The 16387-nt window shown below is 33.2% G+C and overlaps 1 protein-coding gene and 1 long non-coding RNA gene across 2 annotated transcripts; both read left to right on the top strand.

Moving 5' to 3' along the window:
- Positions 1 to 308: 308 nt before the first annotated feature.
- LOC145128662 (uncharacterized) lies at positions 309 to 2361 on the top strand. The gene is made up of 3 exons (XR_013717040.1): positions 309 to 1462; positions 1754 to 1918; positions 2009 to 2361. It is a non-coding gene; the product is annotated as an uncharacterized LOC145128662 (long non-coding RNA).
- Positions 2362 to 11978: 9617 nt separating this feature from the next.
- On the top strand, positions 11979 to 13833 carry LOC145128772 (uncharacterized). The gene is made up of 2 exons (XM_079063577.1): positions 11979 to 12162; positions 12862 to 13833. The coding sequence occupies exons 1-2, from the start codon at positions 12143 to 12145 to the stop codon at positions 13670 to 13672; spliced, it is 831 nt and encodes a 276-aa protein (XP_078919703.1). The 5' UTR covers positions 11979 to 12142; the 3' UTR covers positions 13673 to 13833.
- The last annotated feature ends 2554 nt before the right edge of the window (positions 13834 to 16387 follow it).

The following is a 16387-nucleotide window of genomic DNA, read 5'->3' as shown; positions in this document are numbered from 1 at the left end:
AACAAAAAGTAAGGGCAAAAACGTCATTATAAAAAAGTTTAAATTGACTTGGACCAAATCCGCAACAAAAATGAAAAGTTTGGACTAAACTCGTAACAAAACGAAACTATTGGACCATCCTTGCGAGCCAACCCCATTTTGGACCAAAGTTGCTAGTTTTGACGTACCGGGACCATTCTTGCAATTTTGTCTTTATTAATCAAAGAAAACATGTTAATGTAATTTATACTAACAATCTGGGTCCCACCCCTCACCCCTTCTCATATGTTCAACCCTATAAATGAACGACGACCACAAGAACTCCGACACATTTTCTCCCTCGCGTTCATCTACTCGACCGCCAACAAGCGCCTAACTGCTACGAGCACAGAAAATCACCCAGAAAACTTTCGATTACTGGAACCATCAATTACCGCAACCACCACTCAAACTCCCACTCCTCCTGCTTCATTAAACAGAACACAGAAGAAAACCACATCAAAATCATAATCAATGACAAAACAACTTCATGTTCATCGCATCAGGCATTGCACAACCATACCAAGAAAAAACAGAAATACAGCCCCAAATCAAATCTGCAAACCAAGGAATCAAAAACTATATAAATGCACAAATCAAACCACTAGTGGTACAGAAGAGAGAAAGATAGAGAAAGAGAACAGATTGGAATGACCCGAATCAAATCAAATACATAAACCCAGGAATCAGAACAGATCTGAATGACCCAAATCTAGAGGGTTGGACTGTCGGAGGAGCCTCCACCGTAGAAAGACTGATGGGAAGGGATCAGGGTTGTTAGTGGAGGAGAGGTGGCAGGTGATTTCAGAATGCATTGTGGTGGTAGCGGTGATGCCATTCATCCTCTTTCTTGTTGTACATAAGCATCATAGTGCAGACCCGACGACGACCCTACAGTTCCGACGGAGATCGAACATTTTTAGCGGCGTTCCGGTGGTTATCGGCAGAGCTCCGGTTGTTGTGGTTCTCTTCAAATGTTCATGTGAGATGAGAGAGAAATAAAGGGTTTAGAGGAACTGAAGAGGTGGGTGTGTGGGAGGGGACGCACAGTGGGGTAGGTAACATTTTTTCATTTCTATGTTTTCTTTAAATGTTAATAAGAGATGGATAATAAAAAAAGGGTTTTTTCCAAAATAGAACGTTTTTTTCTATTTAAACCAAAAACTTTATTTATTTCCTAAAAAGACCATACTTTTTGATGTTCCTTGTTATTTATTATGCATAACCGGTTGACTAGTCAATAGCCGGTATCACGAACGTATCCTTCCTGCGTACCCTTTCTTTTCTTCTACACTCGCTAGGTTTCATTCGTTCGCTTCAAGATACACAAGTCGATATGAAAATCTAGGGCTTTTTCTGAAATCGCACAACAAGAAAGCCATAGCATCCAATTCTTAGTTCCAGAAATCGCACAAGAAGGCTATGGCATCCAGGAATCACTAATGTAAGTTCTTTTCTCGGTCTCACGCTTTGTTCAACCCGATTTTGTTTGACTTCTTAGCTTCTAATTGCTTAGATTCCCATGATTATAAATCAATTTAATTAAAAATCTAGATTTGTGCATACTAAAAAAAAAACTGATTTGTAAAGCGGGTTTCTTCTCCTCCACCTGCGAAGGAATTCCCCATCAACAACGATTTGGATTTGATTTGTAAAGCAGGTTTATAAAACTGAATTGATATATGAAATATAAACCTGAATTGATCATTCTTTGCTTGATTCACCAACTTGTTAGTCCTCGAAGATCTCATCTTCTTCAAGTATCAAGAGCATCAGAAGTAGAAGGATAGTAAGGAATGGTGGAGTTGAATTGTGCAAGTGTAATGAATAAGCTCCTATGTTTACATCATGAACTGCAAAGAATCCTGGTAGAAGATTTTATGGATGTCCAAATTACAAGGTAAAATGTTTGTAAACTTTTTTTTGGATGTCCAAATATAAACCTGAAGTTATACCATGTAATGATATGTAAATGTTGCTTCTTTTGCAGGATGAAAGTATGAATTGCAAGTATTTCATATGGATTGATGATGAACTTACAATCCAAAGGTACAAGGATCTACTCTTCAATATGCACCATGATATGAAGGGTATGGAAGATGAGATCAAAGAATTAAAGTTAAAGTTGAAGAAAAAAGCGTGTTTGGAATGTGAAGAACGAAGAGTAAAGTATGTTAGGATTGTGGTATTCTTGGTAGTTGTCCTGACATTGGTCATCTTAAGATTGTGTTACTTTTGATGAATTAAGGTATGTTAGGGTTATGTTTTGTATGACAAAATAGTTGGTTATGTTTTGTATGAGAATATAAGTACTTTTCTATATATGTTATTTTCAGTTTTCAATTTTACCCTTTTAAGGTTTACATTCATTCATAAACTAATATGATATAATTTGATAGATATTTGAAAGTAGAATGTCCTAATAAGAAAAAGACAAAAAGGAATGTAGAAAATAAACAAAGTACACAACATTTCATAAACAGTTTACAAAGGGGAATGTTAATCCAAAGTGGATCAGTTTCTAAATAACATGTGGGTGTGAACTTGGCCATCATTAACACTTACAAAAAGGCCAAATAATAAGTTGCAACAAAAAGACCAAAATGGCCATATTAATAGTACTATACAAAAATACCCCCACCCCCTCTACAAATGTTAAGTGCTATATTAAAGTATAAAGACAAATTTAAGTAAAAAGGAAAATGTAATACTTACCTTGACAAAAGTAAGCACGACTCCATGAGCTCGAGTTATGGGACATTAAGTATTCATATGCACCCACATCTATAGCCTTCAATCTCTCCATCACAGATATGAATTCAGGTTCTAGCATAATGATCACTACCAGGGTTGGATCTTTGTATTTCTGCAGCATAGTCCCAAATTCTAGCATAATGATCACTAGCCTTCCCTTCAATCATCACCATTGCCTTATGTTTAGCCCTGTTACATTTACTGATAGATAGGGTGATCTTGAATTTTGTCTTAATGAGTTCCCTCAATTCTTTAAGTTTAATAGATGGGTTGAAAACAATCTCCTTCACAAGATGAGAAGCAATCCACTGAGGGGATACAAGGTGTCCAAAAGTAAACTTTCTTGAGCATGAGTGCTTCTTTTTCATTGACTTTACTTGGACTGTTCTTTATGTGTTCATCCATGATGCATACAAACGAAAATCACATTTTTTTTTGTCTGTATCTCTACCACATCTAGCTACTAACCTAGTATTTTTCAAGTTTCTCAAACCTTAGGGGGTACCTATGGGCCACAACGTAGTTAATAAGACAATTGAGAAAATTGAGAAAATTTTTGATATTTCTCTCCAACCTTTGGTTCCATGAGATTCCACTCTATGGTGGGATCATGGACAGAATTGGAACCACCAATGTCATTCTCGTCATCTTCTAGATGAACTAAATCATCTACGTATTCATCTTTTTCACCAAAAAACTCAGATTCATCTTCAAAAAGTTTGGTAAGAAAAGGATCGTTAACAGATTGGAATGAAATAGCTATTACCTTTTCCCTCTCATAGTCCATGGGCATGTCTGATACGAGAATTTCATCTTCGGGATCTTCATAATCAGCGTATTTTTTCTTGTGTTTCTTAGTTTTCTTCTTGGCATCGTTGTTGGATGCCATGGCTTTCTTGTTGTGCGATTTCAGAAAAAGCCCTAGATTTTCATATCGACTTGTGTATCTTGAAGCGAACGAATGAAACCTAGCGAGTGTAGAAGAAAAGAAAGGGTACGCAAGAAAAGAAAGGGTACGCAGGAAGGATACGTTCGTGATACCGGCTATTGACTAGTCAACCGGTTATGCATAATAAATAACAAGGAACATCAAAAAGTGTGGTCTTTTTAGGAAATAAATAAAGTTTTTGGTTTAAATAGAAAAAAACTGTAAATATAAGGTCTATTTTGGAAAAAACCCATAAAAAAAGGAAAATATAGTCGGTAAGATAGTCTTTTTATAGACAAAATTACAAAAATGGTCCCTGTGGTTTGCCAAAAGTCATAAAGTCAGTCCCTGCTAATTTTTTTTGATGTAAATGGTCATTGTGGTTTGCAAAACTTGCAAAGATGGCCCTTTTTACTAATTCAGCCGTTAGGGACTGAATCTGTAAGGGTATTTTCGTCTTTTCAAGTATAAAGGGACTGAATTCGTGACATTTGATAAACCATAGGGACCGTTTTTGTAATTTATCTTAAAATAATATAAATGATAGAAAATGAAGGGTACTAGATTCGAACTTTGGACCTCCTACCTTTCTCCCTTAATCAACCAAAGCCTTAACCAATTAGGCTAGAGCCACACTTGATTTATATTTTCGAAAACTAACTAATATTATCTATAATTCGTAAATAAATTAATAATAAAATATTAAAAAAACATATTTTTACAAAAAAAACTTAATAAAACAAAATATATTTTTAGCGTATTGTAAAAAAAAATACAAACAATTATTTGTTTTTTTACGTATTTGTTTTACGTATTTAAAAAAATAAGTTTCCGTATACTTTTAAATACATAAAAAAACGTAATAACATATTATACAAAAACGTAATCATAAAAAACATAAAAAAAGTTTTTTGTATATATTTATTTTATGTGAAGTATGTTTTTTATATTTTTTTTATGTATTTATTTTATGTAAATATGTAATTAAAAAAATACGTTTTTATATAATATGTTATTACGTTGTACTGGAATACAAAATCGGTCAAATAAGTTTTTGTATTGGCCCAATCGGTTTTCTAAAAACCGTTTTTCGATTTAAAAAATACATATTAAAAAAAAGTTTTTTATGTATTTTTTAAACCGAAAAACGGTTTTTAGAAAACCGATTGGGCCAATACAAAAAACTTATTTGACCGATTTTGTATTCCAGTACAACGTAATAACATATTATATAAAAACGTATTTTTTTAATTACATAAAAAACATATTTACATAAAATAAATACATAAAAAAATATAAAAAACATACTTCACATAAAATAAATATATACAAAAAACTTTTTTATGTTTTTTAGGATTACGTTTTTGTATAATATGTTATTACGTTTTTTTTATGTATTTAAAAGTATACGAAAACTTATTTTTTTAAATACGTAAAACAAATTCGTAAAAAAACAAATAATTGTTCGTATTTTTTTACAATACGCTAAAAATATATTTTGTTTTATTAATTTTTTTTTGTAAAAATATGTTTTTTTAAATATTTTATTATTAATTTATTTACGAATTATAGATAATATTAGTTAGTTTTCGAAAATATAAATCAAGTGTGGCTCTAGCCTAGTTGGTTAAGGCTTTGGTTGATTAAGGGAGAAAGGTAGGAGGTCCAAAGTTCGAATCTAGTGCCCTTCATTTTCTATCATTTATATTATTTTAAGACAAATTACAAAAACGGTCCCTATGGTTTATCAAATGTCACGAATTCAGTCCCTTTATACTTGAAAAAACGAAAATACCCTTACAGATTCAGTCCTTAACGGCTTAATACTAACGGCGTTAGTAAAAAGGGTCATCTTTGCAAGTTTTGCAAACCACAAGGACCATTTACATCAAAAAAAATTAGCAGGGACTGACTTTGTGACTTTTGGCAAACCACAGGGACCATTTTTGTAATTTTGTCCTTTTTATATCTACGAGGGACCAAAAACATAATAAAAATAAACGTTAAGGACGGTCCTGTTGCAAAACAGAAGTTAGTGACCAAACATGACATTTTGACAAACCACAGGGACGATTTCAGTAATCTGTTCAAGTAACTATTATAAATGTTTTTTTTAATATTAATTTTTTAGTTTTTGAAAAATAACTATTTATTATTGAATGTTTTATTCTAGATTTGATCTACAATTTTCAAAACAAAAAAAAATTGTTTTTTTTTATTTCTTTCCAAAAAAAAATCTCTTTACTTTTGTTTGAATATATATTTTGAAGTGTTTAATGTCGCCATTTTTAATCAAATTGTAACAACCCAAAATTTTCAGATAAAAAAATTCATTTCAAACATCCAATAGTCATGTCAAACAACCAATAGTGTATCATAATGAAATATAATATCAGAGTACAAATCCCAAAATCACATAATACGGAAAAACGCAGGCGGATGCGGTGTGATCAAGTCGAGCCCTTCCCTTTTCGAGCTGGATGTACCTGAAACACAAATTGAAAACCGTAAGCACAAAGTTTAGTGAGCTCCCCCAAAATACCCCATACCATACACACATACAGTCAAAACATATTTGGATCTATTTCACCCCCATCGGTCTCTATCAACCGGTACTAGGTATATTTCAACCCTTACGATCTCTTTCAACTGGTACTGGGTATATTTCAACCACTTCAGTGTCTTTCAACCGGTATCGGATCTATTTCACCCTTACAGCTAGCATATAATCATAACAGTAGGAGTCACAGAGACAACAAACATATACAAGCAATACAGGGAATTATCATAAAAACAACTATCATCCTACTAATATAATCTATGGGGCCGACATTGGTGCCTTCGACCCGCATGTATAGTGAAGGAAACTTACCTTAGACTGAAGATATCAAATCACACTCGAGCTGCTAAATCACGAAACCCTCTCACTAAATCATAAATAATAAAACCCTAATTAGAAATTAGGTCAATAACCTAACCCGGGAGTCCAAACCCTAAATCCCGGCTTTAAGGGTAAAAGGTTGCTTTACCCTTCCCTTATTGAGCCTAACATACCAAGGCCCAAATCCAAACTAGCCCAAAAGTCCAAAAAGGCATTCCAAGCCCAATATGGGCCCAAATCAATAAAGGCCCAACTCAGAAAAACTTGTGGTCCGACAAGGGCCCAAAACCCTAAAGCCCAAGATGACCCGAAACTAAAAGCCCAAAAACCCCATTTCGTGAGTACGCTAAGCGTACCCCCACTACACCCGGCGTACTCGAATGCTTCACCAGATCGGGACCCCAGGCGCGTACGCTTAGCTGGCCAATTTCTCCTTTTAAGGTCTTAATCAGTTAAGACTTAAGACCTAATGTCCAACTTTAGATCTAAGCTTATTAAAATGTATTAAACCATAAATTTGCAAACTTCATGCTTTTGCATGGCTTAAAAAGGTCAGGTCTTGGATTTTAACACACCGACTTTATGAAACAACCCTCAACCCTTGCATGGTTGGGCTTAAACCATCAAGACACCATTTTTATGCACACGGGACATCAGAAACACTAAGATGTATCATCTTAAGGGACCAAAAATAAACCAAAAACCATAACTATCTAGAACTAATAGATAAATCATCAAGGTAGGGACTTTATACCTTCAATAAGCTAGAAAGGGTGAATAACCTTTGGATCTACAAGCTCCCTCTTGTCCAATGCTTCTCCACTAGTCTTCTCCTTCTTCAAGACGCACCACACACACAAAACACACACATAAGGTCAGTCTCTTTGGAAAATGGATTAGGGTTTCGAGGTTAGCTCAAAAAGGCATTGGAGGCTGATAAGGTGAAGGACTTGGGAGACTTAATGAGCTTCAATAGGGTGCAAACCCTAAAAATTAGGGTTTGCCCCTGACCCACGTACACCCTATGTACGCAAGGGTACGCCCAGCGTACCAGGGGAACACCCCGCCTCGAGCATGCAATTGGAGTACGCCCAGCGTACTCGGGTCCAAGACAAGCCAATAAATGAAATAGTTTTGCTTAAGAGTTTACCAGACAAATTGGGTGTTACACAAATGTCTAATTTTATACTATAATATCATATATAGTTCATATTTACTATGTTTTTTTTTTAATTTGTTAGATTTAAGTAAAAAATAATTTTATTTTTCGAAATTCCATAATTGTTCATTAGATTCGGGCTTGTTCTTGAAATTTTAGATTTTTTTTTCAAACTCCGAAATTTTAGTCCGAAATCCAAAATGTTAGTCTGAAAGTCTTGAATGTTCATTCCGAACTAAGTGGTTATTTTCGCCAAAAATATATTTTCTTTTAGTTATTTTCTTCAAATACACATTAAATTTATGTGTAACGGACCATGGATTCTTCATCTCTAAATTGTAACAATTTAAAGGAAATATTTAAAAAGCCTTTTTCAAGGGCCTCTCTCAACATATTTAGAGCACACATATTGCACTTTATGTTTGTCAATACGAAGTATGTACATTAAGACTGTCATTTGTAGTTCTTTGGATTTGTTTTCCTCCGCAACATATTACTTGTATTGTCAGCTATATATGTCCTTCAAGAAGTGACCCAACTTTTTCTTGTTGGCATGACGATTATGGGGACGTAGTTGTGTGTTCGAGCAAGTGTGACTTTCCGATAATTTATTGACCTGAAATGAATTAGTATATTTATCTTTTGTATCCCTTAAACGCCATTTACATTTTTTTCGCAAAGCAAATATCTTCAAACGTGTCATTTGTAGATTTGCTCACTTTCATTTGAAAACTCTCGGTAACACATTTGAATCTCAAATTAAGCTTAAGTTATTCTTTGCTTTTAAACAGTTGAAACAACTTCACATACGAAGAATGATTGTAGGCTACATAAACATTATGTTTTTTATCTGATAATTCGTTCAATGGTAAGAGTTCATGCATCCCCCAATAAATGATTTTTGTTTTCAGAATCTGAAAAATAATTTTAACGTCCTAACAATTACAAAGAGATTTTTCAAATTAAAGTATAGCAACCAATTAAAACCTTTTATTTAAAATTAATAAGTACATTTGTTTGATTAAAACCATACATTATCAAAGTTAAACTAAAAATCGTGGAAACGAAAATCTTTGATGCGTGTGTACAGTCTCGTCGAGCTATTCTCACAAACAACCTGTAAAATATTTTATCCACAACTATAAATATAAAGTTTAGTGAATTATCCAATATACCACATATTCCACTATACATACAATGCATCCAAATAAAAAATATAAATATCAATATCCATATTTTGAATTTTAAAATATAAAATCAAGATTTAAATTTTAAAATCCTTAATCATTACCTTTTACATACTCTATCTCTCATAAATAAATATAATATTGTCATTTTTTTGTATCTCAAATGTAGTTCACCTTGAGAAAAAAAGAACGATCACATATTTTGAAGCACTAACTCTAAAGTTACAACTTAAATCTGTGAACTATTGATCTCTTGCTATATTTAAAAGTCATAATTATACACAAATCATATAAGAAAAGAATAATTGAAGTAACTAATTATTTTTTAAATCTTTAGGATATATATATATATATATATATATATATATATATATATATATATATATATATATATATATATATATATATATATATATTCTTTTCATCAAAAGATAATAATTTTTTTTTATTTAAATCATGTTATCTTACGATTATCTAAACCATGGTTTGTTTAAAAAATAACCATTTAAGTCTCATTTATTAAATTACAATATCATCCTACATTGAAAATCATACTTTAATATAATTTCGTATTGAATTTTTAAAATTTTCTTATTTTATCAATTTACTTTCATTGTCTATCTTATAAACTCATGGATTCCATCAGTATCTAACCTAGTTTTTATATATAGGGTAAATTACACGGACGATCCCTATGGTTTAGGCTAATCTGCGTGTTTGGTCCCTAAGAACTTTTTTTAACTCGGACCATCCCTATTTTACATTTTTGTTGCACGCTTGATCCCTGTCCTGTCTAAAAAGACGGATTTACCCTTATTGATTTCTTTTACCTTTTTTAAATTATCAGTTTATTAAATAAATTATTAATTAAATGTGGAAAACATATTAACCAAATAAACATTGGTCTGATTCAAGAGCCTATACCACCGGACTCTCCTCCCCTTCCGATCTCCCCTCCGTCCTTATGTTCATTCGTCGAAACTACCACCAAAACACGACAACTACCACCACCTCCGACAACCACCACCACCTCCGGCAACAACCACACCTCCGACAATAAAAAGACATGGTGAAATGAATATAGAAAAATCTAAAAAACAACCAAAAAATTCCTGAAATTGCTAAAATTGCTGAAATCAACTAAATGAAATCAATTCCAGAAAATTACTAGAACCATCTCATAGGAACTTGATGATATCACATCCAGAAAAATCTTAAAATAAAACCTTATGCCACCTTACGATTTCCTTGCTGATTATCAAGAAAAATCTCATAATCAAACATGATTATGTACCTTATGTATATAAAAGAAAAAAAAACAGTAACAATGAAGATAGAATGCATGAAAAACGATTAACAAAAGATCCTAGGTTCACCTTGAGAAAGGGGGTGACTAAGTGACGGAAAATGGATGCAACTCCAGTTAACAAACCACAAATCAAACAATGATCTTGAATGTTGATTGTAATCAAAGAATATCATGAGGAAACAAACTAATTAACTGGAGAATCATGTTGGTTTATATTCGTCAGGAAAAAATCAAAATCTGGGTTGGGGTTCGAGAATGCAAGGTTAAGAAAGGTGTTAGGTTTTATGTTCGTCGGAATGGTAAGCAAACTGATGGCAAGGGTTTGGGTGAGAGAAGTAAGAAACAAGATTCTAGGGTTGGTTTCTGGTTAAGCTCCCAATGGCAGAGTAATAAGCCAGTAGAAGAGTATACCTAGCTTTCGGTTTCCGGCATCTTCTATCTCGATATGGAAGGAGGCATCGCCGATCTCAATTTGGGAGCATCGTTGATCTCGATTTGGAAGAAAGGGGAAGAGATTGTGAGATTGAAAAATGGGAAAGAGAAGAAAAGGGGAAAGAAGAAGATTATGGGGTCGGCTGAGGTTTAGAGGGGGTAAGGTTTTTTATTTAATAATATAAATATTAAATAAATAATAAACTAATTAAAAAAGAAATTAATAAGGGCATAATAGTCTTTTTAGGTCAAACGGGGACCAAGCGTGCAACAAAAATATAAATTAGGGATGGTCCGAGTTAAAAAAAAGTTTTTAGGGACCAAACATGCAGATTACCCTAAACCATAGGGACCATCCGTGTAATTTACCCTTATATGAAAGTGTTATATAAAATAAATTGTTCCTTGTGTTAGGTTATTGATAAATAAAAAATAAGTTTACATATCACTGGTTGATATAAGAGAAAATAATATTTTAATTAAAAATTGGTTACCGATTATGAGCACACGATAAAAAATAAACATGGTCTTAGAAGTAGGGCTGTAAACGAACTGAACGTTCAGCGAACTGTTCGTGAACCGTTCGACGGGAAGTTCGTTTATATTCGTTTATTTAATAAACGAACGAACATGAACACAAATTATCGTTCGTTTAGTTAAACGAACGAACATGAACAATGGTCACGTTCGTTCAATTATATTCGTGAACGTTCGTTTATGTTGTTCACATATGCTTAATTGTGTTTGATTACATTAGTGTATTATATATTTATTTATGTTCATATATCTTCAATATGTTTTTTTTTTTTTTTATCTTTGTTCATTTATGTTCGTTTGTTTATGTTCGTTTAACATGTTCACGAACATAAACGAACGAACATGAACAATGTAATTTGTTAAACGAACGAACACGAACAAGAAAATTTGTTCGTTTATCCGTTCGTGTTCGTTTATTTGTTCGGCTAACTTAAACGAACGAACATAAACAAGCCCCATTTGTATTCGTTCAGTTCGTTTACGGCTCCACTTAAAAGTACAAAGAGATTTCTTCTTGGTGTTGTAAGCGTGTGGCATAAGTGTAATTAAAAGAAAGTACGAGGACAATTTTTAATAAAGCTAAAACGAGGGTGCCTTCGTCAGCAAGGAATAAACGCTAGGTCCTATCGACACGCGCAGAAGTTTCCAGTAGCCACGAACGCCTACACGTATCCAGAATTCCAGATCTTTTCAGAAAAATATTATAAATAATAAAATATTCAAAGGTATAAATCGCGAAAATATCTAGAGAAGGCTATAAATATCCCAAAAGTTATTCAGATCATTTTTCTGAAACTTCTGCAAGAAAAGGAAACTTGTTCGCGAATTACGTTTAAGTACAGATATTTTCAACTTCTGTTTCTCTTGCTCTTATTTTCTACAAGAACAGATTTCAAAGGCGTCAAGACAGAATAAATCTCTAATTATTTTGTGGAGTATGACTCGATACACTGAGAGGTATGTTTGCGTCTGATCTTTTTGTTATTTTGTGTGAAAATCGTTGGATCTGGATTTAACATGAAGTTTAGTATACTTATTGTTTCTGGAGACTTGGGACTAGGGTTTTATCCTGGATTTGTGCGATTTGTGCTCTTTGTTCTGAATCATAAGTACGCAACCTCTTAATTTTTTGATGGCGTTTTTGGAAGCATTAATCGTACCATGCTTGATTCTCTGGTTTGTAAATAGCAGATATCGGCGGAATTGATTCTATCGATTTGATATTTGATGCCTGATGAACTTTAGATACTTGGGCATATTCGACTTGAAATGAATTGTTATCATATGAGTTTCTATATGACATTTGTTTTTATAGAACTGCTATTGATTAGAATGTTGTTTGTATGCGATATCTGTTCGCAGATTAATAAACTGTGATTGTGTAATGTGTAGTTAAGGACTGAATTGAATTGAGTTTCTGGTGTTGTTTCAACTGACATAATTTATCAAGTTAATCTGGATCTTTAATCTCTTTCCTTGGAACCCTAGTTATTTACAATCTCAATGATGTAGATGAGTTACACCCTTGAAGATCCAGTATTCAGTTCTTAATTCTACGAAACACTTATTCTTTCATCTAAACCCCAATAGGCAATGATTATATCTGGTTGGCTCTTTTCATCTTTTGCTCATTGCTTGATTCTTCTTCATTTACAGAAACACTGAGATGGATATTCTTAGTCAAACTTCCAATACATCTTCTTTACCAATGGATCATTCAAGAAAGAAGAAAACAAGAAGCAGGCGTGATGCACCAAAGAAAGTGGCTGCAACAATTGCCAAATGGAAAGAAAATAACAACATTACCCGAAAAGCCCCTGCAAAAGGGTCCAAGAAAGGTTGTATGAAAGGTAAAGGAGGACCTGAAAACTCGAGGTGTCAGTATAGAGGAGTGAGGCAAAGAACATGGGGTAAATGGGTAGCAGAGATCCGTGAACCCAATAGGGGTAAACGGTTATGGCTTGGAACTTTTGGGTCAGCCATTGAAGCTGCCCTAGCTTATGATGAAGCTGCCCGAGCAATGTATGGACCTTCTGCCCGACTCAATCTACCAAATTGTCAGTCAACGAATAATTGTTGTCGGTCAATGTCTAAACCTGCTTCTAGTTGTGACTCTACTACCACCACATGTGATCTTCTGCAAATTGTACATGATGAACCGTTGACTTTGGTCAAAGAAGAACCTATTGAGGAGAAAAAAGATGTGGGATTTTGTATTGGTGAAGGTTACTTTCAAATGCTACCTGAAGATGAGATGTTTGATATGGATCAGCTTCTTGAGGATTTGGATCAAAGAGATGGTTTTGTTCCCAATTTGAACCCAAATGATGATACTACTTATGAACCAAACAATCTAGACACGTGGCAAGGTTCTTGTTTGGATTTCTTGAACACAGGAAGGCCTGAAGATGATAGTTTTGCAATGGAAGAGTTGGGTTTGAGTTTTGATCATGAATTACTGAATTAGGTTGAAAGAGATGGACATGAACTAACTGTAACAGTCTTTTTTTTAGTGGGTGTCTTTTTAAACCTGTTCTCAGTTGGTTTTTTGATACAACGGAATTAGGTTTTTGACTTTGTATATAGTTGGTTAATAAATAGAGTGTAAATGGTATGGTTGTCTTTTAAGCTTTTGATAATAATAGATTTATAGTTACAGTCTTGTGTTTGGTTTTTTAGTAATTTATTATATATGATCTTTAAACTGAAATGAGTTCTTGTCGAGGTATATAATAAATGGTAGGAGGTAATTGGTTTGTGGGCACAAGTTGAGAGATAACAGGTGTCTGATCACATAAATTGTATAACTTTCTCATGTCTTTCTGAGACGATAATATGATTTGGAATTTTAGGTTTTCTTTAACGTGATATGTGGATTGCTTATGATCTATTTCCATTGTCAAGTTAAATAAGTGAAATGTGTGTTCTGTTTGCAATATGAACATTAAAGTTTCATTGTTAATTATCAACATTTCATTTTGCTTCAAGTCTCAGTTACTGATTGGGAGAACGCAACCCAACTAAGAGCATGTTCAATTAAGTGATCAAGTTCTTTTTACCAATTTATTTATAGGACCCATCTATTTGTATTGATATTATTTTATTGTTTAGCATTTGCTTCAGAATTTATGAGGATTTATCAGTACGACTGAAAAAAACTTAAGTGAACTTTAAAAAATGAGAGACTTTTGAAAACAAAAATATTTTAATGGTTTTTTTTAATAGAAAAGCCTTTATATTCAATAAGATTGTCACAGATATCCATTTAAACTCCAAAAAAATAACATACGTTTTTTATTTTTTTTTAAAAACTATAAATTCGGTCTTATGTTTGTCAAAAAATTATGGTTTTGATATTCGAATGGACACTCATCAATTTAAGTCCGTTGGTTCATATTTTATATTTTTTATTAATTTTTTGTTAGTTACTTATTGTTATCTATTATTTATTATTTTAATTATTTTTAAAAAAATTTATTATTAAAAAATTTAGATCTTTCTCTCTCTCTCTCTCAAATTTGAACCTTAGTCTCGAGCACCATTAGTAGGGGCAGACACAGGAATGTCTAACAATGGTGACGCCAATTATTTTTTATGATCAAATATAATATCATAGACATGAAAAATAGGTTGTGTCGGGTCGAGACATTAAATGGGTTGAGAGTAATGGACCGAACACGATACATTTAAAAAGCAGGTTGAAAAACACCACAGACACAACACAGTTACTCATATGTAAACTCGACACAACTCGTGAAACACATGAAACATGTTAAACTTATGAAACCTATCAAACTCAGACGAACTCAAACTCAAAAGAACTTTTACTAATAAAAAATAGTTTGAGCAACATTAAACAAGTTTAAACCAAAAATTTTAGGTTTGATAAAGTTTGAAACAAATAAATGATTTGGGCTTTGTGTATTGTTTAAGGTTTGAACTATTATTTGTTAGATAAAAATTGGAGTTATTTTCTAAAAAAAAAAAGTAGAAAATTGGGTTATAATATAGAGTAAAATATGTAGGTTTTTGTATTGGTTAAGGTTATTTTGGACTATTATTTGTTAGATTGCATTGGACTATTTTTTTATAAGTTCGGATTAAAATTTTATGCAACATATTTCTTTGTTGTTAGCATATTTTTAGTTGTACAACAATACTATATATATATATATATATATATATATATATATATATATATATATATATATATAATAAAAAAATTTACCCTTCTTAAACGAAATCTAGTAGCGACATTGGACACTTTACACGTCTGCCTCTGACCATCGACATCCCACCTGAAAGTCCACCTCCATGTTTTTTATGTAAGAATTTGGGGTATAGAAATGCTTGGAAATTCTGAGAATTATGGTTTCACTTTCAGATTAAAGTATTTGGGTGGTACTCCCAATCTTTAATCTGATAAGACTCGGAATCGACCCCAGCCAGGGGCTCTGCCCCTTGGACTCCGCCAGGGGTTGCCGCCCTATGGACTCCGCCAGGGGTTGCCGCCCTATGGACCCCGCTCCCAGGGGAGCTGCCTTCGGACCCTCGTTCGTTTAGGGGTCTCGCCCCTAAATGACAGTCTACTTTGAACTTGAATAAACTTAAACAAGTATGCACTCCGCATCTTCCTTACTTGTTTAATATTCATCAAGATTGAATTTTGGTCAACAAGTCAATCCATTACACTTAAATACACATTAATGATACAAAATCACCAACATTTTTATGCCACCAACGTTCCATGGAGCTATTCTTTTTGTTTTGTGGGTATTTCCATGGGGCGATTAGAAGATATAGTAGCTTTCATTGTGAAATTTTTTGTCCTCCTCCACCATCTGTAATCTTCACTTGCTGGCCGTTGGTATACTATTCTCTTTCAACATTTTTATTTCCCCATTTAGCAGGTAAAATCAGCATATAAGCTCGATTGCTTGGAGCTTCTGATGGAGTTATTACATACCTAAAGGAGGATGAGACCTATTCGTCCATTGGTGATTTTGTATATTTAATCTTTCTTCTTGCAAAATTAGCATTCGTATAATCACATGTGTTGTGTACGGAATCACGGAGACCGTTAATGTGTGTGCCAACCTTCAATTGCATTCAGAGACACATGAAGACTAATATTCAAATTTTTATTTTTATTTTCGGTTTTTAGCCTGTAAATTGATTTTTG

This window comes from Lactuca virosa, chromosome 8 (genome assembly GCF_052849685.1).
Source record: "Lactuca virosa cultivar CGN04683 chromosome 8, Lactuca_virosa_CGN04683_v6, whole genome shotgun sequence".
Classification (NCBI taxonomy): domain Eukaryota; kingdom Viridiplantae; phylum Streptophyta; class Magnoliopsida; order Asterales; family Asteraceae; genus Lactuca; species Lactuca virosa.
This window is presented reverse-complemented; position numbering and strand designations above follow the sequence as displayed.